The 22,318-nt window shown below is 37.6% G+C and overlaps 2 protein-coding genes across 2 annotated transcripts; both read left to right on the top strand.

Annotated features, from left to right (window-relative positions):
• The first annotated feature begins 2,445 nt into the window (after positions 1-2,445).
• Positions 2,446-5,925, top strand: pld6 (phospholipase D family, member 6). Its single transcript, XM_060860684.1, has 4 exons — positions 2,446-2,661; positions 3,137-3,336; positions 3,427-3,650; positions 5,602-5,925. The coding sequence occupies exons 2-4, from the start codon at positions 3,137-3,139 to the stop codon at positions 5,841-5,843; spliced, it is 666 nt and encodes a 221-aa protein (XP_060716667.1). The 5' UTR covers positions 2,446-2,661; the 3' UTR covers positions 5,844-5,925.
• Positions 5,926-7,122: 1,197 nt separating this feature from the next.
• Positions 7,123-20,557, top strand: rab3da (RAB3D, member RAS oncogene family, a). Its single transcript, XM_060860330.1, has 5 exons — positions 7,123-7,337; positions 9,991-10,224; positions 16,344-16,462; positions 17,596-17,720; positions 18,209-20,557. Exons 2-5 carry the CDS (start codon positions 9,991-9,993, stop codon positions 18,394-18,396), a joined length of 666 nt encoding a protein of 221 aa, XP_060716313.1. The 5' UTR covers positions 7,123-7,337; the 3' UTR covers positions 18,397-20,557.
• Positions 20,558-22,318: the final 1,761 nt, after the last annotated feature.

Here is a 22,318-nt window from a genome sequence, read left to right as displayed (position 1 = left end):
ATCTCTTTAAACGAAAGACCTATTCTGTGTCTTGGAATTAAGACTGAAGCAGATCTGAAATGCTGGATAGGTGTTGGGTCAGTTTCGTGCTCATCCACAGCTGAGTTTTATGCCAGGAACATATCCTACGCTGAATGACTTGACACAGATCTTGAATGCAAATACAGGACACCAAAATGTCTGGTGTTTCACGTAACTGGGCAACATACACCTGAAGAGACGACGTCACTGTCGGGTATCACATGCAATGCCGGACCCTGACATCAATATTATCTTATAAAAGCAGGATTGGCCGAATCGATGTACAACAATATTACTGCACTTCTGCAGGTAAATTAAAATCAAGTGTAGTTCTAGCTGCTGTGGATGTGACTCTCAGTGTAATCTATGTGGGGCAGTGTTCCCTGTTCCCTGATACTGGTGTCGCACTGCACATTTTAGGATCTCACACACCCGATTCAGCTCATCAGCTTATTAAGAGAACCTCCATGAGCTTTGCAATTTGCAATTCACCTGCACTGGATATGGTAGTGAGAAAAGGGCTAAACATGGGACATGGGACAGAATAAGAAGAGTCTGGGTTGAACTGAAACAACATTTACAACATGCAAAAGGTTCAACCATTAACATAGGAGCATTTTAGTATCAAAGTGGGTAAATAAACCATTAAAAATCATAGGCTGTGCGCGCGCGTGCGTGAACGCTGTAGAGTCCACATTTTGAACACACCCAACATGATGTGGACAATAAAACAAGCACCTGACGGATATTTCATGCCAGCATCAGGATGCGTTGCAGAAAAGCCATGTCACTAGATACAGCACCATGAAAGGGGTCAAGAAGATTTTTATCATCAGATTCTGATGAGGTGTTTGATTTTACCCAAACAGACTGGACACGCACGCGCACACAGACACACAAGGCTGGCTGCCTGTATCATTTGTTAAAGAAGGTTTTTTCTCTTTAACTCTCATTACATAACGTCATATACACGTTTATATATAAACACAGGAGTCTATACTTCCTCTGTATAGAATCGACACGTGTCTTGAGTCATTTTCTTATTAACCGGAGGAGACAATAACAGCTTACAAGCAGTAGGGCGTGAATCCTGATCCCTAACAGCCTCTGGGTAGCTCAACATCCCCAAAAAAAATGTAAAAAAATAAATAAATAAATAAATAAACAAATCTTGAGACAATCCAGTGATTTAATAATAAATGAAAATAATTTATAACTTACCCAATGGTGATTCAAACAATCCTCTTGACTCCTTTTGAGAACCGACTCTTCTTCAAAATGAATTCAGGTCAATATCCAAACAGTAAAGCAAATGATCTCTTTCTTTTTTTATTTATTCTTAATGTTTTTTTTTATTTTTTAAATTAATATTATTAGGATATTTATTATTTGTCTTGGACTAGACACATCCCTGATCCTTCTCTCATTCTCTCTCCCTTTAGGGAACCCGTGGCGTGCTTCTAGCGTCCAGTTTCCTGCCCCGCCCACATTTCGGAATCAACGAATCAGCGTAACCAGCGGCTTTCTAAGTCCCGCCTACATCACCTAAAACAGACCAATCAATGAAGTTGGCGTTCTGTTTGGGGGGCATGAGCGCATCCCATGGCCGCGTTGCCAGACAGTTACTTTTTGTGAAAAGTGACCATTACAGTCACACACACACACACAGACAACACACATACACACACACACAAAACAGCATGCTGCATCGTATTCACGTTTATTTAAAATCATAAATAAATGTAATAAAGATTCGTATAAGCATATTCAGTATTATGAGTGAATTCATTTATTACATGTACACTATGCATGCTCCTATCTATTTGTCCTGCTATAAATAAATAAATAAAGATTTGGGCCACATGTCTATGAGAGGCTGGATGTCCTGAAATAGTATAAGGGTACAATAATAGGAGAAAGCTTGGTGTTGTTCTCCACCTAGTGGCGAGTTGTGATTGTCTCACTTATAATATTATAAGTGCTATAAGGACTGATTTGTGTCACTTATCGATTAACGAATACACAGGAATGAAATGCATTGACAAAATGAATGAACGAAATTTATGAATCTGTTTTGAAAATTTTCTAGTTAAATGTATGTGCAGAAAAAATATATTCAACACAAACTACCTTTAAGACAAGAATCATTAACGTCAGTACAAAAAAAAACTTATGTCTTATGTCTGTTTACTTATGTCTTAATGGGGTAAAATGACACGTTTTTCACGTATCCTAATTAACATTTGTAGTTACATTACCATATAAATTGCGAACATTGTTACTAAAAAAAAGTTACTTCTACTCCAGCGTCACTAGAGGGTGCTGTTCTTCTAACCTGTTTACCGTGTCGTTAATTGTGACTCACTTTACTGAATCGACTCTTTTAAATGAACAAAATTTGAGTGAATCCAGAGTGTTGTTCACTCTGATAAATACAAGCAAGCTTTCGTATCATGGATTGTAATGAATATATCATCGTGCGAGGAAATTAAGTGCAATTTTTCACTGTGTCTAAAAAAAAAAAGCCTAATATTTGCATGAAAATTGCTAACTCGTTTTGTCACTTCAATAAGTCGATCAAAAAGAATCGATTCGTTCAATGGCTAAGTGCTTGTGGGTGGGTGGTGAGATAGTGCCAAGGTAATTGGTTTTAAGCCGGTACAGGTAGCATACATACTGTTTTATTGTTTATAATTGTATACATTTTTAAGATGCCTGTTAACATGGCTTTTTTATTTAGATAGCATCCGGTTAACGAAGTTAGCTCTCAAGCTAGTTATAACCCAAAATGATCTGTAGAATAAATTCAAATTGGATGTAACACTGAGTTAGAGGACATTTTGTTGTTGCACAAATACAGTCATGGCTTATCTGAATTGGGTTTTGAGTTTGGTGGTTTATTAGCTAACTAGGTAGCTTTAAAATGGTTTAAACTGGATGTTAACCGGAAGTAGAATCACAGCACAATAAACTAATTGTGATTGCAACAGTGGGCTTAACATAACTGAGAAATACAATCAGCAGAGGTTTTGTTTGAGACAGTAAGCACTCTGATGAATTACAACAATGACCTGTAATTTATGGTGACCTGCAATGTCTGTCTGTGGTGTGTAAGATGTCTCTGGTGGCATTATTGAAGATGCTTGGTCTTGGGGCAGTGGCTATCGTATTAGGCCTGGAAGGGCTGGACTGGTTGCTGGCTCTGCATCTTTGGCCCAGAAGAGGTTCCCGTCAGCCCCTGAAGGAGGTTCTCTTCTTTCCTTCACCGGCAGCATGTGTGGAGCACTTGTACAATCCACTCAGGGTTCATTCATGGTAGCATTTTAATTATAATGTGTTAAATTATAATTTCTTTCCTTACACTGTCTTAATCCTTTCTTTGATTCGATCTCTGTCTGCCTGCAGCCTGTGTCCCCTCCCTCATGGCCTCAACACATCATTCACCAGACTCCTGGAGCATCTTCTTTCAGCATGTGTTTCGCTGGACCTTTGTCTGTTCTCCTTCTCCAACACCGAGCTGAGCCGGGCTGTGCTGCTCTTACACAGCCGTGGTGTGCGTGTGCGCGTGCTTACGGATCGAGTCTACATGGCCATCACCGGCTCTCAGATCGGCATCCTCCTCAAGGCCGGTACGAACGACGAAGCCACCTTGCAGACCTTGTTTTCTTCTCTATTTTAGATAGTTACAACTTGCACCTTACTCGATCATCGTGCAAACTGCTGACCTAGATTATCACAGACTTAACAGATATTTGATTTAGGAATACCATAGAGTAATAAAACAACAGAGAAATTAACTGAATATAATAGTTGATACAGTTATAGATTGAATTGTTATATGTGTGGTTTCATTTGGGCCTGAATGATGTTTGATTTGATTTCAAACTTTGTGCTGAGAAATAAAGATTTAATATGGTGCTATAACTGTAAGTAGCTCAAATTATTTTTTTATAGAAGACATTTATGCCAGAAACCACAGGAGCAGGTCAATTTGATATACTGTGTAACCTGCTAGTCATGTGAAGATTGGAGAATTCCACGATTCAGAAGTGGTGTCTCGAAGCTTCCATTACTTATTTGCTGCATTAATCTTATAGCTATAGTGCAAAACTAGCGAACGTCAGACAACAATAGGATCTATATATAACGCACAACCTGGCCATATCTACAGCATATAAATGTAACATGTTTTACACATAAAGGAAATTCACAGTGCTTAACAGCTCCCTGCATAAATAAATTGTTAAGAAGAAGTAAAATGATCAGTTGAGAAACAGAATGTAATCAGATAAAGAAGAAAAATACATAAAGTGCTATCAGTCCTTTGGCACAGGAGTCTTAACAGGTGACTTAAAAATGATGACAGTTAGGGCACACCTAATAAAGGACAGCTTGTTCCACCCGTGGTGACACCCAATAGCTTTAATAAATTACATCTTTAACTGTCCAAAACAATGAGTTCAGTCTAACAGCTAACAGTAATCACTGTAGATGAGAGAAAAGGAGTCTGTTGCACCATATAATCGAGGCCTGTAGTGCGGAAGTAAGCCATGAATGCCTTTATTGCTTCCATTACAAATGTATCAGACAGCCATGGCTGCATCAGAAAGCCCAGAGGCGTACACAGCTCTAATTACGCCAGCACAACTTCATCATGTTCGGTCTTGTACTGTGTTTATTATGATAGTAAGCCATGTGATTGTCTGCAAGAGTGAGATTTGTGATAATTCATTTCTGAGATGCCAGTTGAGAGAAGAAGGCATGACCTCCCATTCCTACATTTCTTTCAGTTATAACTATACAAAACTGAATCATATGATAAATAATGTTTTGCTCAAAATGATTTAATATTCAATTATTTGATACCTTTCAAACTTCAGATCATGGATCATGTGAACATCACTGTAAAAGTGTCATGTCACAGTGCTGGTCATAAAGACAGACTATTTCTGGATTTTATCCCCAAATGACTTGACGAGGTTTAGGATCCTAAGTTTGAAGGAAAACGAATAGACAACAAGTAGGAAAAGTTTTGCATCTGTCTAGTGTTTGTACTAGAACCTCCACTCTTCCTTCTGGGAAGGCTTTCCCCTAGATGTTAGTGTGGAGATTTGTGATCATTCAGTTATGAGAGCATTAGTAGGATCAGACTCTGATGTTGAATGAGGAGGTCTGGGGTGCAGTCAGTGTTCCAGTTCATTCCAAAGGTGTTCAGTGGGGTTGAAGTCAAGACTCTGTTCAGGACACTCAAGTTGTTCCAGTTTAACCTTGGCAGACCACGAGTTTATGGAGCTCTGGGGTTTGTGCACAGGTGCATTGTGATGCTGGAACATCTTTGGGCCTCTTAGTTCCAGTAAAATGAAATCATAACACTACAGCATGAACTAACATTCTTTACAATTGTGCGCTTCCGGTATGGTGACGAACCACATATGGGCGTGATGGTCAGAAGTTCACAAAATTCTGGTCTTATAATGTAGATCATGGTATCTGCAAAATACACAGAACAGTTAAACAGCTCTGTTTTATTCTACACTATTTATTCTAATCTCTTCTAATTTTATTTCTTACCATCTTCAGGTATCTGTGTGAGGCAAGAGCTGGCTATCACAATGCACATGCATCATAAATTTGCATTGTTGGATGGCAGGAAGCTGATCACCGGCTCCCTCAACTGGACCATGACAGCGGTGCAGAGCAATAAGGAGAATGTGATTGTGACAGAGGAGCCAGAGCTTGTTCGACCCTATGAGGACGAGTTCAACAAGCTGTGGGAGGCCAACGACCCGGTCAAACACACAGGGACACGAAGGGACTCCTGACTCCCACCAGAGACGAGTAGATGGACATAGTTAGCTGTAACATTTAATTAGTTTTGTTTTATTTAGTAGGATTAGATTCAGAAGGGGTTTTATTTTTGTTTCACTTTGTTACAAACTTTCAAATGTTGTTTTTATACATATCTATATAGTTTTACAGAATCTGTTGTAGATTAAATGCAGTTAATATTAGTAGATCATTTAAATATTTCACGGACATGAAGATTGGATTATCGTTGTTTATTTTTAATTATTTAACTACGTATCCACCTCAGGGATATTGAACAGTCGGACAGATTTTAAACACTAAAATCGGAATCGGATGCAGAGAAGGAAGAGCAAAACTGCGAACTACCTGGGGAGATCTAATCTAATCTAATCTAATCTGACCTAATGCCTCAAACAAAATATATTCCATGTACCTTAATCTGCCAGAATATTCTTCTCCTGTTTTTTAGTGTCTTTTCATCTGATATAAGCTGGTGTGTGTGTGTGTGTGTGTGTGTGTGTGTGTGTGTGTGTGTGTGTGTGTGTGTGTGTGTGTGTTTGTATGAGTGTGTGTGTGGCAGCCAGGACATAGCTCAACCCAGCTATACAGTCATGAAACAGAACAAATTAGAACATCCCACATTTGTGGGGTATTTTCCAAACCGTGTATCTTTTTTTTTTTTCTAATTACATTTGTAATGTCTAAAACTGCATCTGCAATAAACAAAGATAGCTTTGAAATACATCCTGCATCACTTTCAAGTTCTTCCACTCCATCCTCAAAAAAAAAAAGAAAAAAAATCAAATCAATCTCTTCATGGAGCTCAACTTGTACACAATGTCATTGTCACTCTGGAACAAATCCAGTAAAATGCAATCATAATACTACAACATAAAGTCATTATATTTATATGTATTTAAAAACATGTCTACAATTTTATGAATGAATTGTACATAAGTGTGACGTCATCCTCGCGTATGGACTCTGAACCCTTGATTGGCTGAAGAGACCCACACTGTCGTGTGCGGGTTGCCAGATTAGTAATATAAAAATAGATGAACAGATCGTTTGTAGTAAAATTGACTTTTCTAAAATACCATGCTTCATATATTAAAAAATATGTATTAAAAAGGATTTTTCAATTAGTGTCATCTGTATGATCTATATCTAAAGTGTACTGTAATTTAAAAAAAACGCATTTATAGTAATAAGATAAAATGTGGGGTTTTGGACGTGATATCGAGTATCTGGCAACCCTGATTAGTCCACCAGCTGATCTGGAAACGGCCAACACTAAGCGTCAGTAGAAGGTGGAAGGATAAAGTGTGTTTAGGTAAAGGCGAGAAAAGAGACACCGACTTTAAGAGTTAGCTTTGTTTTATGATCGGGTTTCAGTAAAAAAAAAAAAAAAAAAAAGAAGGACTAGCAGAAGAAAAGGCGGATATAAGAGACGACAGAAGGAATAATAAGTTTTCTTTGGATTAAACTGAACTGAGTTTCTGTACAAGGTCAGTGAAGTGGTTATGAGGTTTGTTTTTATTAAACACTGAGATACACATGTGCAGTGAAGCTCCATATGGAAGAACTGTACAGCCTGTTGAGCTGCGCATCTGGGATTATAAAGGCGTGTAAATCTCTTAGAATATTATTTTATAGCTACGGTATAACTTGGAGCTTTATACAATACTTTAAACACGGAATCTTTGGCAATCGTGTAAGTTTGGTTGTTAATCGTTGTATCCACAAAGGGTGTGGAGCACTCGAGCAGTGTGGGTTCTGCCTAATGACACACACACACACACACACACACACACACACACACACACACACAGTGAGACACAAACAGCTGGAACCAAATTCCTTGTGTGTGTCAACATACTTGGCCAATAAACCTGATTCTGATACATACATACATACATACATACATACATACACACACATATATACATACATACATACACACACATACACTCATACAAAAACACACACACTCATACAAACACATACAAATACACACAAACACGCACATACATATATACATGCACATACACACACGAATTAGTACCATTGTGAGGACCTTCTGTTTAACACAATTAATAGTGCAGACAGTTAATAACCTTTTTAAACTTACCCTATACTAAACCCGTTGACTAATTTATTTTTAAATAAAACACGTGTGGTTGTTTTGTTTGTATATTATTTTAAAAAGCAGTTTTTCTTTGGTGGGCCAGTAAAAATATCCCCACAATTTAACATTAGTCAGATACAGTTTAGTCCTTCTGGTGGACAACTAGTACCCACTAAGATAGCAAAACCATGACCACAAATATTTAGGGTATTTATTATCTAATGTACATGCTTTTTTCTTCTCCATCTCTGTGTCTGTCTATTTCGAACTATGCCTTTAATCTATGCTCCTCAGATTCCAAGTATAAAAGAGATCTATGCCAAACAGCTCAGTGTTGTAGGCTTTAAAAGATGTCATCCAGACTGTATTATATGAAAAATAAACAACCTACAATTGTTTTTAGAAATCTTTTATTATACTTCTTACATTGAGTCCCACCATATTCCATGTCACATTGCAAGTAGAAAGAAACAATCTGTTTATTCAGCCAAATTGTTTACATAGTATGAATTATGACTAAATTATTATTAATTATTGTAACTGCTGTAATACAAAACAAATTGCTTGCCCAACTCAACTCTTTCTTTCAGCAAGGTGTGTCAGATCCTGGTGACTCCCTGAGGATACTATTTACACATGTGTAGAGGACCTCCAGTCCAATTGCTAAAGTTAACCTATGTGTTATCTTGAGATTTGGACAGATGTTGAAGTGTTTGTAGCTTTGAATGGGTGTTGAGTCTTGCGTCAGATGAATAATTTGATTGATGTAGAAGTTTAAAAGTGGACTTGTGTAGGTTTTAAAGCTTTGTAAAGGTGTTCAAGCATTGAACAGAGGTAGAGGATTGTTGGGAGGACTGTTGGTAGATGTTACAAATGTTTGGCTGGTGTTGGGCAGGTGCTAAAGGCAGTGAGCCAGTGATAGGGCTTTGGAGGGGGGTTCAAAACAGTGGACCAATGATAAAGGAATTGGAGAGGTGTTAAAGGCACTGGACCAGTCATAGAGGTGTTGGGCTGGTGTTAAAGACAGTGGACCAGTAGTAAAGACAATGGCCTGGTGATAAAGATGTTGGACTGATGTTAAAGACAGTGGTCTTGTGCTAAGGGTATTGGAGAGGTAATAAAGGCAGGGAAAAAGCATCAAAGACTGTGGAAGGTATCACTTTAGTGTTAATGCTGTTGGGCCAGTGCTTAAAATGATAGTAAGGTTTTTGTAGGTATTGGGTAGGTGTTTAACCAGATGTTTATGTGTTGGTAATGTTTTAGACACTGGGCAGTTGTTCGGGCTTGCATTAAGTCTTGAGCCTTTTGGCGGGTGTTGCAGATTTTTGGACCAGAATAGTGTTTTAATTCTTATATTATTATTAGTAGTAGTCTTTTCGAGCAGTGTTCATCAGTTGGTGTTTTGGGTAAGGCTTTTTCTATCATTCTCTTTAATATGACTTCTGGGGAGAAAGACAGATGGTGGCTGTGTTTGCTGACACTGCACTGTCTGGCTTGTCTTTATGGTCCAGATGGTTTGTGCTGATGTGGTGTTCATAGAAACAAGTCCAGTCAGGGAAAACATACTCATCATCTCCAATTACATAGTTTACGGCAACTGAAGAATAGAAAAGACAAAAAGATGGAGAGGAAGATTACGCAGAGAAGTGAAAGGAAATTAAATATGAGTAGCAGAAGGAAAGAAAAAGGAGGCACTGTGTAGCTCATGACAAGCTGAGACAAATGAAAGAATCCTTATTGTCATACCATACATATACATAACTGGTCTAAATATTGTGCCTCCAGCACTAGACTAAGTGCACAAAAGAAAACAATATAGGGGATTAAGGTGCAACAAATACTCCAAGAATAAATCTCTCATACTCCCATCGAGCCAACATTTAGCTGAATAGAAACTTTCTTTACTGAGGTGAGGGTGTCATTATATATACTGGCATACAACATTGTTAATAGTAAAATTATTTCAAATTTTCTTACCATTCTTATGTTCCTGATGCTCCTTTCCCTAAATCCATTGGCCTCTGGTCTTGTAGATGGCGTCAGTGAGTGACCCCCGGCAGACACAGGTTCAGAAGGATGCGGCTGACCAGAACTTTGACTACATGTTTAAACTACTCATCATTGGTAACAGCAGCGTTGGGAAGACCAGCTTCCTGTTCCGCTACGCAGATGACTCGTTCACCTCGGCATTCGTCAGCACCGTTGGCATCGACTTCAAAGTTAAAACTGTGTACCGCAATGAGAAACGTATCAAACTCCAGATCTGGGTAAGTGGGAATGATAGGATTTATTGCCTACATTTGCCAACTGTAGACGTTGAACAGCATCAACGTCTACAGTTTCTAATGTTACAGTTTGATTTCTTATTAGTTGTTCTGTGTTGATGACAGAATGAAGGAGGTGTGGCCACTATATCTTTTAGTCCCTATAAAGGAGGCTTGGACTCTGTATGTGTAAGTCCCAGTTGGGGAGGTGTAGTCGGTGTGACTCTATATCCAAGGAGGCATGGCTTTTGTGTCTGTCATTCCTGTTGTAGGAAGACATGTTATGATTTTCAAATCTCCATCTCCATATTTCCAACCAGTAACATCAGATCATGTTTCTTACACCCCTCCCCCAACCAGCTACCATTAACTGAGAGTGCTGATACACAGGAGCATGGAGACTCACTCACAAATACACACAATGGAATAAAATGTGCTATGGTTGCTCTCACATTGTCTTCATGGAAGTAAACAACTTGTATGTTCTCTGTTTTTTATTTTGGGGTTCACAAAGTGAGTCAAGCTGTTATAAATCATTATCTCAATAAAATACTGATTCTGTTATTGGTGTGAGGAAAAACACGTGGATGGAGGTGACTATGCAGATTCTGGGAATTAATCCATTGGCTTTAAGTTTAATCAAGCTCTTTACTTATATGCATACGCTAGTGCTTCTGGCAGTAAAAATCCTTAATGGACTGTCCTGTTCGTATGTGTACACTGAATCACTAATGTAATCAATACCCAGAAGAAAAATTGGTGTTCTGATGTCAGTAAATTATTGAGCATATTGAGTGTGAGTTTAGCCTAGGCCTCCTCAGTAATGTAATAATGTCTCTGTAAAAAATGGTGTTCTCTTTCTTTGCAATCTATAGGATACATAAACAGACAGAAATGTGGTAGTGCAAATGATCCAACCATTGCTATTCTCTCAGAATCATATCAGATCGTTTACTGTGATCCCAAATATCTATGTTTAAGTTGTTCCTTGCCTTTAATGTTGTTAATGTGTTTTAGCAGTGTTATATAAGTACAGTTATTTCACAACCAGCATAAATAGCTAATTTCCTGTCAGGATATTTTTCAGAGCCATTTAGAAACCATTGAAATATCTTTACAATTACTAACATTAAATGTACTAAGTTGGTAATTGCTAATGTGCTATTTAGGCTTCAGTTAGCATTACAGTCAGAGGTGAGAGTTAATTTATTGCCTGAGGTCATTTTTTTTGTTTGCAGACTGTGTTTATATAAAACAAAGTGCATCTCCAGCATAGTATTTACTGATATAGAGCCTTATTCATAACAAGATACAAAGGGGAAGCTAATGTTAGCTTATTAATCAACTACATCGACTAGCTTTTGGATATGGGGTATTCAACATGCAGCCTCTTATAGGCCAGCATTACATTATTTATGATTTTTTGCTAGAACATTAGGTAGATAACTAGCTAGCAACCAAATGAAATTGTGTGTTCATTTACAGACAATTTTTTTTTTACAGCCAAAGTTTTGTTCTAGATTCCAATCAGTCTTCCATGTCCAGCTGTTAAAATGTAATCCATGAGTGACCATAACACACCTTATGTTGTGTTTCCTCTTAAACAGCTTCCTCATCAAACCATCACTGAGCTATTAAACAGTAAGGTCTGATTTCAGGACAACTTAAAAGAGAATATCTTGCATCGTGTGTTGTTGTGCAGCAGGAAGGAAACCTGGTGTGGCTGATTAAAGAAAACAGCCAGACAGCCTTGAGCTGTTGAAAGAAAACTAGTCTACAGTGGCCTTTCTGGTAGTGCACTGTAAAGTGCAGAGTCATGCTTACAGAAATGTCACCATTATTTAAGTCAGCAGTACTTTTCTGAGAATGAGCATAGAGCCAGTGCTGAGATAAACACCTAATGGCATGGTAAATATAAAAGTAATAACACTCCTGTGATCTTTCAGAAGATATGAGACACACTTGGTAGCATAACAGTTTTAATCACACTAGTTAACTACTAAACTACTAACCACCACACAGTTAAATCTGTGACTCAAAGTGACGTGACATACGGCTAAGTACGGTGACCCATACTCAGAATTCGTTCTCTGCATTTAACCCATCCAAAGTGCACACACAGCAGTGAACACACACACACCGTGAACACACACCCGGAGCAGCACAATTCAAGATATAATCAGCCTCCAGATGGAGATATTACTTAAACCACCCCGGCCTCAGTAAACATGGTATTTATAAATTAATCGTATTAGCTAAAACAATTTTCTATTAACTTTTTTAAGAAATGGTCAGGCTATATCTCTTGGAAGAACAGTAGCACATCCACAAGCAGTAAATTTCTAACTGAGTGACAACAGCTAAATGAAACTAATTGTTCATTCATTCATTCATTCATTCATTCATTCATTCATTCATTCATCAGTAACTGCATTATTCTGGTCAGCCTTGCAGTTGATTTAAAAATGGTCCAGGAAAACTGGGCCCATTGCGAGGAAACACCCTATATGGTACACCAGTCTAGTGCATGACTCCATTTACACTCTCTCTCTCTCTCTCTCTCTCTCTCTCTCTCTCTCTCTCTCTCTAAAAGCAATGTAGAGCTGCTGTTTTTTGGGCAGTGGGGGAACACACAAAACTCCAAAAAGACAGCTTAGGATTAAAAAAGACATCAGCAGTTTTGCAGGCGATTTTCCAGAGATTTGGGAGAGTTTCAACATTTCAAAGCTTTTTAATGATATAAATTCATGTGACTACAGTCTTTAAATACTTTTGACTGGGAGGCGAATTTGTCTGTATCTCTTTTTGCTTACTCACACGAGGTGTGCTTGTGTGTGTCTGCTTTCTGGTTTACTTAAGGGAGGAGACGCTTTAAAGGAAGAATTTAGTTTGACTTGGGCTTGACTCTGTGCAGTATCATGGGAAAAAGTAAACACTGCACATTACACGTTAGGCTACATGTAACATGATTAATATTTAATCACACACAATTATATAAAGGGTGGCATTAAATACACTATGCTAAATCAGCCATTGCTGTTCCTTAGATATCAACCAGCCAATTGGACACTGCAGTAAAATATTTAGTCACTTTCTTTCACTTTCTTTTGTAATAAAGTAATGAAAATCTTATTTCTCTCAAAATACATTCCCGAATATGTTATTTCCTTCAAACATTATTTTTCCACACTGATTACACCTGTATTAACCGAGTCATAGTTATTATGAATTCTAACAACACTGCTACTTAAAATTGTTTTTTTCCTCCTTAATTCTTTCCTCTTTAATTCTTTTAGTTTTACCATGTCTCTTTCTCTAGCTCACTTCTCTTACATGTCAACACAACTGGCATTTCAGTATCTGAGTGCTAGCATAAATGCTAACATCATTCTTTCCAACACTGAGATACCAATTATTATATAGCCTTCAGGTCCCTGTAACCCTGTTGCTGCTTAACACCGGAAAATAAATGTACACAAAATCAAAACAACAAACTCATTATAGAAAGACCAAACATAACGCTCCTCACAATTCTTTAACTTTTTTTTATATATTTTTTCTTTATACTAGTCATACATTTCTTGTAGCCTAGCATCTTCCCCCTGGAGAAGTGGTACATTTTAGTAACCCCCTCTCAGAAATGGCTAATAGTTCTGGGGCCTCAGTTTTCCCATTAAACATGACCGGCTAACAAACGGACAGCACATATATAACGCAATACTGAGGTACATTGTATAGTATAAAGGTGTATAGTGTAGGTATGAATAAAGAAAATTTGTATAAAGTAAATTTAAACGGACATCTAGGTCCTTAATTGGATGCCCAAGCTGTATAGATTGTATAAAGACTAGAGCATAACAGGATGAATAGCTTCAACCCGAGTGAGAGTACGGTATGTATTTATTTCTTCATGTAATAAAAGTTGTCAAAGATGGCCACCAATAATTTTACAGTATTCACCTACATTCAGTTTTGTTCATGTTTCCAGATTTCAGTACGTCACCCTTTAGATCTAGGAGTTCATTGGTCTTCTGTTTAACTTTCATTGTCTGGTGGCAGATATTTACAGAAAAGGTTATGGGTGAGGTTATCTTTGGTGAAATATTAAACTATATTATTATTATTATTATTATTATTAGTAAATATTATTAACAAGATTAAACATACCCCCGCTGATTGACTACATTTAGATGGAATAACAAATTGTGTGAAATAATCTTTTTTTTTTTTTTTTTTTTTTTTTTAAAAAGCGCAATGTGATGTAATGTGTGTAGGTAGAGACAGTTACGTGTTGCTTTTATATGATACCCAAATGCACATAAATACACCAATGTGACAAATCTTAAACATCAAGGATTTTGGTTGGGCTGCTGGTTTACCTTGTAGGACTGTGTGTATGTGTGTGTGTATAAACAGCTGGTCGAGCTTATCTCTGTTGAAAGGAGGAGATAGTGGTCTTTTGTCTGTTAGCGCTTTTCCAAGCACACACACACACACACACACAATATTCAAGGTCTACAGCTTTACCATATACTAATTAAGAGTTGCCTGGTTACTACAGTGCTACAATTGCTACTCTTTTGGAGTGTGTTTGCACTGTTATAAAATGCTGAGTAAAATATTCCATCATGAAGCAAAATAACCTTGTTCAGACTAAGCGATATCTGAGGGCCAAATGTCTGACCTCTGGTTGAATAAAATAACCTTATTTTCAGTTTTACAATTTTTATTCCACAGTTTACAGAAGTGTAGAGACAAAAATGTGACACTCGCTTTATGAGAATTGAATAAATAAAATAAATAATAAGCACAAGTTTCTTTTTTCAAGGGCTTACTATTCCACAATTGACAAACATTAACCCATTAAGATATATCTGTAAAATATGTCATCTATGTTTTATACCCAAATAAAATACCAAATGTGACCTGCACCTTTACGATTTAAAAATGTCAGTATCTATGAATGTTCATTTTGGCAATTCCCACATGTTCTGTTGCTAAAAGGCTAGTACACTGTTACCGGCTGTTACAGTGTTATCAATGATGACTCAAACAAATTAGGAGGATTTCCCAGCCTCATTATTACTGATGTACTCTGGTATGAAAATTCTGTTGATTCAAACACTGCTGCTGTGTTTCTTTCCATCATTTCAGTCTGCTCTTTCTCCAAGAACTTTTAGCCAATACAGTCAGTGTGACCTGATAAGCTGTTTATGTTTGGGGTAGAATGGTTTGAAAAATACGTTACCCTCTCAATCCTGACTGAAAGAGAATCTCTCTTTGTTAAAACAACAAACTGTACGAAAAAGCCAATAACATGTTTTTTTCTTTAACTAATATCGATACTACATCTTCATATACCGAAACACTGCAAACAGGACATTAAAGATATATATTACTGCACTAGCAGTGCTAGTATGTGCTAGTGCTTGTATGTATCGTATGTACAGTATGGACAGGTTGATGGCTAATTTCGCTGGTACCTGTGACCAGTGAAAATAAAGGCTACTATTACTACTACTACTAGTGTCAATTCATTTGGTTTAAAGGTGTAGTCAGTGTCTTTTAAGTGGGACCACTTTATAATATTTGTAATATGATATTCTCATTTCCCACTAAACAAACTCTCTGCTCAGAGAAAAATATAGCTTATGTCTCTGCAGCATTTCAAGCTTTCTAAAAGCTATCCAGTAAAAAGCATACCTTTACACCAATCAGGACAAGGATGCAACCCTTCATGTCTGTCAATCATGTTGCCTGGTAGTTTAGAAAGCATTTTCTTTCATACTAGCATTCAGGTGGTTTGAGGGCATGGCTTTGCAAGGAACCTCTGAACGGAGGCCTTGTATTTGTTTGTATTTTGAGTTTCAGAAAAGCTTCTGCTAACTACTGCCAAAATCCCTGATTATACCTTTAATTACACTGAATCTTTTTAAGAGGTTTGCTCTTTGTTTTAGCACTTTGCTTAGAACATATTTCCCCTCCTCAGAAATTAGGTCACAGTATGTTTCAAGGGCCATAGCAAGCATGAAATAATATTTTTAGTGTCATTATTGCCTATATGTCATTATAGGACACATCAAACATGTCCTCAGTTGAGTTTGTGTGTTGGTGGTTTGTAGGACACTGCAGGTCAGGAGAGATATCGTACCATCACCACAGCCTACTACAGAGGAGCAATGGGCTTCCTGCTGATGTATGACATCACCAACCAAGAGTCCTTCTATGCTGTACAGGACTGGTAAGTGCATCATAATGATCTCATTACAAACCCCGATTTAATTACCCCAACACTAAAAGCATGCAGACATCTGGCCATCACACCTAATTTAACCTGTTCCAACATAACACAGCCTCTGCACACAAATCAAGCTCCATGAAGACATGGTTTGCAGTTGCTGGATTGAAAATACTTAAGTGTCCTGACCTCAATCCCAATAAACACCTATAAACGCCAATAAATTAAAATGCTGTCTGCGCCCCTGACTTCATTAATGCACTTGTAATTGAATGGGGAAATTCCCACAGCCAGACTCCAAAATCTGGTGGAAATTTTGTGAATCATTTTATTACAGCAAAAGAAGGACCAACACCATATTATTGCCCCTGGTTTTGAAAAGGGGTGGCACTGTGGCTTAGTGGATATCAAGGTCGCCTTGCCTTTACTGAGTTTGCATTTCTTCCCTGCTTTTCATAGGGTTTCATTCCACAGTCCAAAGAGATGCGTTGTAGGCTGATTGGCATCTCTAAATTGTCCATATTTTGAAAACAGATGTGTGTATAAATGTTACCTGCAAAGGGTGGACACCTTGTCCCCCTGTCTTGTCCCCTGGGGTAGGAACCAAGCTCCCTGTGACAGATATACATATATATATATCTCATCTGTTCCACACAAAGCACAGAAGTGAACATGTCAAGAAATAATTAAATTGTGCTGAAATTCTTATCAGAGTTTTAGCCTGATGGTAAGTCTGTGACCTAGTGAACCAGTGTTGATGTATTCATTGATCAAGACTACAAAGCACTTTTATTCAAAGCACAGTTGCTCTGGATAAAGGCGTCTGTCTGCCAAGTGCCATAAATGTAAATGTAAATGTAAATTAAAGCGGCGTGGCCTCTTTGTCCGTCAGCACCACTGACGAGGGAGTGTCTCATGTATCAGATAAAAAGATCAACACCTATAATAATGAGACACTAACCCAGTGTTAGTGCAAAATGCTCATTGTAGATACTGTGATGAAACACAAACATGCTGCAGAAACTGAACCTGTGGTAAAAGTCAACTGTTTTATATATGGAATATTTAGGAACATGCTTGATATAATTTCATTTTGTAGATTTAATTCATTTTACATGTGTGTACTTGTGTTACAGGGCAACTCAGATTAAGACATACTCGTGGGACAATGCTCAAGTTATTCTGGTTGGAAATAAATGTGACCTAGAGGATGACAGGCTGGTGGCCACAGAAGATGGACAGAGACTAGCTAATGAGTTAGGTGAGATTCATACACCAACAAAGAAAAGACTTAAATAAGAATTGAACTTATTGATACTACATCTTCATATACCGAAACACTCTTCCTCTCTCTTCATTCTACCTCCTCTCTCTCTCTATTTCATTCTGTCTCTTCCTCTCTCTCTTTCATTCTCTCTCGTCCTCTCTCTCCCTCCCTGTCTTTATCTTCTTTGCTTTTTTTTTTTTTATTTTACTTCCCTGCATTGCAGAGCTCTGTTTGGCAAAGGAGTGGTTATGCTCCATGACTAAGAAAGAAAATACTGCTGATGAAGCAAGTGTCTAAGCCAAGAGGAGTTTTAGGTTTAATCAACGATGATTCATGAGATATTGCTAACACCATCATAGAAAGATGTGTGTCGTTCAAATAATTTCTATTATGCGTCAGTTTTCTAAAGAAAGAGGGAAGCAAAAGACCTTCAATCATCTGACCTGCATGACCCCCTGCGTGTGTGTGTGTGTGTTTTCCAGGGTTCCAGTTCTTTGAGGCAAGTGCAAAAGACAACATCAATGTAAAGCAGGTTTTTGAGCGGCTTGTTGATATTATCTGTGACAAGATGAACGAGAGCATGGATGGACAGCCTAGCCCACTGGCCAATCACAAAGGACCCAGTCTAGAGGACACACCCACTAACAGCCAAAATGGCTGCTCATGTTAATAATTGCTCTCACACATAGACACATACACACACACACACACACACACACACTCACATCGATGACATGCACATATGCTTTGCCCAACATAGCCACACTCTACCATTAGTACTAATGCAGCAAATTGTACAGTGCAAGTGTATAGTACATGTACACACACACACACACACACACACACACATACAGCTGGACTTACCTCAGGTCCAATATTTGTCTTTATTTATTAAATCCTAATCCAATTTCAACCTTATAATCCTTCAAATTTTTACACATTATGAATTCTGCAGAAAAAGGCTGCACACCTTATTCTCTGAAACAGGAGACAATTAAACTATACACAGGTTTATAAAGCTAAGATTAAAATTTAAGAACACTGAAATACCAAAACGCTCATTACTAATCATGAGCAAATACAACATTTGATTTGATTTGACTATTACTAGTAATAATAATATTATAAATATGATAATGGGTCATAATAATCATTTCTGTACTAATGGAATAGCTGGGAAATCTCTGTTCCTGGGAGCTAAGAAGGCTTCAGACTTCATACATTATTTTCTTATTTTAAAGGTTCAGTCAATAATTTTGAGAGGAATTAACACAGCTGGGTGTTTTTTCAAACTCAATACATATAAATAAACACAACTCCACCCTTCTGTGGTCTCACTAAAGCCAAGAGCTTAACAAGAGCGTATTAAATATTAATGTCCCACATATTTTATTTGTTTGTTTTTTCTAAATTTCCTGATCTTATTATATCAATGTTAGCAGTTTGGAAGCTTTTCTCCAAACAATGTGTCTATAAGTAAGTTTTTTCTTTTATTCGGGTAGATACATCTCTAATACAGACCAGCGCATTAATATCACATGTTTACTCTTTACATCCATAGACAGTTTTTTTTTTGTTTTTTTTTTTTTTGGCTACAGCATTTAAAAAGTTGCAGGTAATTGGAGGTTGTGATAGATTTCAAAACCAAAGATTCATATGAATGTATTTTCCAACTTGATGATTGACTGATAGTATCAAATTAGGTCAGATCAGATACAAAAAGTTCAAGAAATTTAATTTTTCAGGCATTTCAGACAGCTCATACTGTATTTGTAAAGTTTTTTACGCCTCCTTGTGGACACTGAATGTAACTGCTGTGTATCTCTGATTCAGAGTTGTGAACTGTTTGAACTCAAATCTAGGAGGCTGAAACACACATGGTTTTCTTTCTCAAGTTCATCTTATTCGTTTCATGCTACTAATTAAGTGAAAAGTGGTGATATGGTGTGATGGTACGTATAGGGAAAAACATGCAAAGTTCTGTGTGATCTAGAAAACTTTCTAAAGTTGTGTATATGCTGTTATAGTAAGTTGTGAATTGCATCGTGAAGTATTGACTGTCTCTTATAAAGGACTTTTTAATGCAAAGTATCCTAATATAATGTTATCTGAAATCAAGCATCCTATAATATTCCAATCAAACAATATATTTAAATAAATTATATTAAATTGCTTAATGTGGCACTGTCACATAAAATTTGATTAGAAATGACAAGATTCTGGACTCTTGAAGAAATCCAAGCTGAGTGGTTTCTTCATTTTTTTGGCAAAAAGCAATAAAGCTACTGCACTGGCAATTTTCATTGCACTAGCAGTCCAACAAACCCTTTACAGTGTATTTAACACCTCAGCGCTACAGAATGTACTCAGTTTGCATTTCAGTACACTTTGGTTCTCTTTAAAATGTATTACGTACATGATAAGCTAATTAATTGCACTGTACCCTAAAATAAACTTGTGCCAGATTAAAGTGTTTTAAAGGAGTAATATCATCCTTATTAGAACATACTGTTCTTTTGGGATAGGGGAGTTTTCTGATATCAATGTTGCACACGTAATTTCTATCACTGTGTCAGGTATAAGCCATTTAATAATTCAAGGAAAAATGCTAAAAGATCTCTGTGCTTCTGTTAGACATTTACTGCAGTAAAGTTTCATAGTAAATGATCAGGTTATTGAGATGTATAGGTTCAGGCATTGTAGCTCACACGAGATCCAGACTATTATGTAAGCAAAATGAGGTCAAAATCAGAATCTGTACAAATTATACGTTGATCTAGTATCAGTATGTGGACTGTCAATTCAAATAAACAACAAACTAAGGCAAAGCATATGTCCTCCATTTCTTTTGTTCTGTTCGCAATTTTTAAAATATAGAGTACAGCTTGAAATAAAAAATGAATAAAATATAGCCTGTTTATTGTTTGTTTACTGCTTTTATGATTGTCATCTTATATACAGACATAAACATGTGTTTCAGAAGGAAATGCACTTTACATTATATGCAAACAAAGCTGGCAATATTTTGCAGCTCGGAACCTTGAACCTCAGAACGTCATGAGGTTGGATTACCGAATCACTCTCAGTTATGTATTCATTTACTTTATCCGTCAATAATTTGTAGATAATGTTATATTTAGATCGAGGTTATCAGAGTCCAAGTGATAAAGTATAACGTCATTAGGAGAGTTTACAACTACGTGACGCAGGACTACAGATTCCATTAGACCATTATATTCATTATGGGAAATAATAACTGTAGGGATTTAATAAGTGGTAGGCTTATATAAGTAATACATCAGTTATTATTTCCTTATTATAATAATGTATTTATTGACATATTATTTTAAATTCATGTATAAGTGTGGATATGACAAAAAAATCTTTTTTAATAAATGAAAACAATCTCATAATGCTTTTCTGCAGTGAAACTCAACGAAATGAGCACTCAATAAAATCTGTAGAAATTTTAAGTGTATGACTTTTCTAAACATCTCTAAATGGTTGCAGCTTCTGAAGAAAAAACTCAGATTATTGTGAATTTTGGTCTTATAGAGTTCATTCATTCATCTTCTACCGCTTATCCGAACTACCTCAAGTCACGGGGAGCCTGTGCCTATCTCAGGCGTCATCGGGCATCAAGGCAGGATACACCCTGGACGGAGTGCCAACCCATCGCAGGGCACACACACACTCTCATTCACTCACACAATCACACACTACGGACAATTTTCCAGAGATACCAATCAACCTATGTCTTTGGATGCATGTCTTTGGACCGGGGGAGGAAACCGGAGTACCCGGAGGAAACCCCCGAGGCACGGGGAGAACATACAAACTCCACACACACAAGGTGGAGGCGGGAATCGAACCCCGACCCTGGAGGTGTGAGGCGAACGTGCTAACCACTAAGCCACCGTGCCCCCTCTTATAGAGTTTAATAGATTTATTTATTTCATTTACAGTACTCAGTCTGGTTATTGTAGTACGGGGGCATGGTGGCTCAGTGGTTAGCACGTTCACCTCACACCTCCAGGGTTGGGGGTTCGATTCCCGCCTCCACCTTGTGTGTGTGGAGTTTGCATGTTCTCCCCGTGCCTCGAGGGTTTCCTCCGGGTACTCCGGTTTCCTCCGCCGGTCCAAAGACATGCATGGTAGGTTGATTGGTATCTCTGGAAAATTGACCGTAGTGTGTGATTGCGTTAGTGAATGAGAGTGTGTGTGTGCCCTGCGATGGGTTGGCACGCCGTCCAGGGTGTATCCTGCCTTGATGCCTGTGATAGGCACAGGCTCCCCGTGACCCGAAATAGTTCGGATAAGCGGTAGAAAATGAGTGAGTGAGTGGTTATTGTAGTAATGACATGTAAAAAAAAAAGTGGTGACAAAAACAGAATGTTTCAAGACTCCATACGAACAAACAAGACATGAAAACTGTCTTGTTTATAGCCATAAATTAATCATTCATGTTTAAGCTTTGAAAGTTAACTGTTTTCGTCATTTTGTCATGTTTACTGATTCAGCGGGTATTTATGTTACTGGACCATTACAAACTTTTTCTGGTCCAGAAATTGGATCTGTCCTCAGAGGGCACA

Source organism: Tachysurus vachellii, chromosome 24 (assembly GCF_030014155.1).
Source record: "Tachysurus vachellii isolate PV-2020 chromosome 24, HZAU_Pvac_v1, whole genome shotgun sequence".
Classification (NCBI taxonomy): domain Eukaryota; kingdom Metazoa; phylum Chordata; class Actinopteri; order Siluriformes; family Bagridae; genus Tachysurus; species Tachysurus vachellii.
The sequence above is the reverse complement of the archived record's forward strand: the minus strand, read 5'-3'. Positions and strand labels throughout refer to the sequence as shown.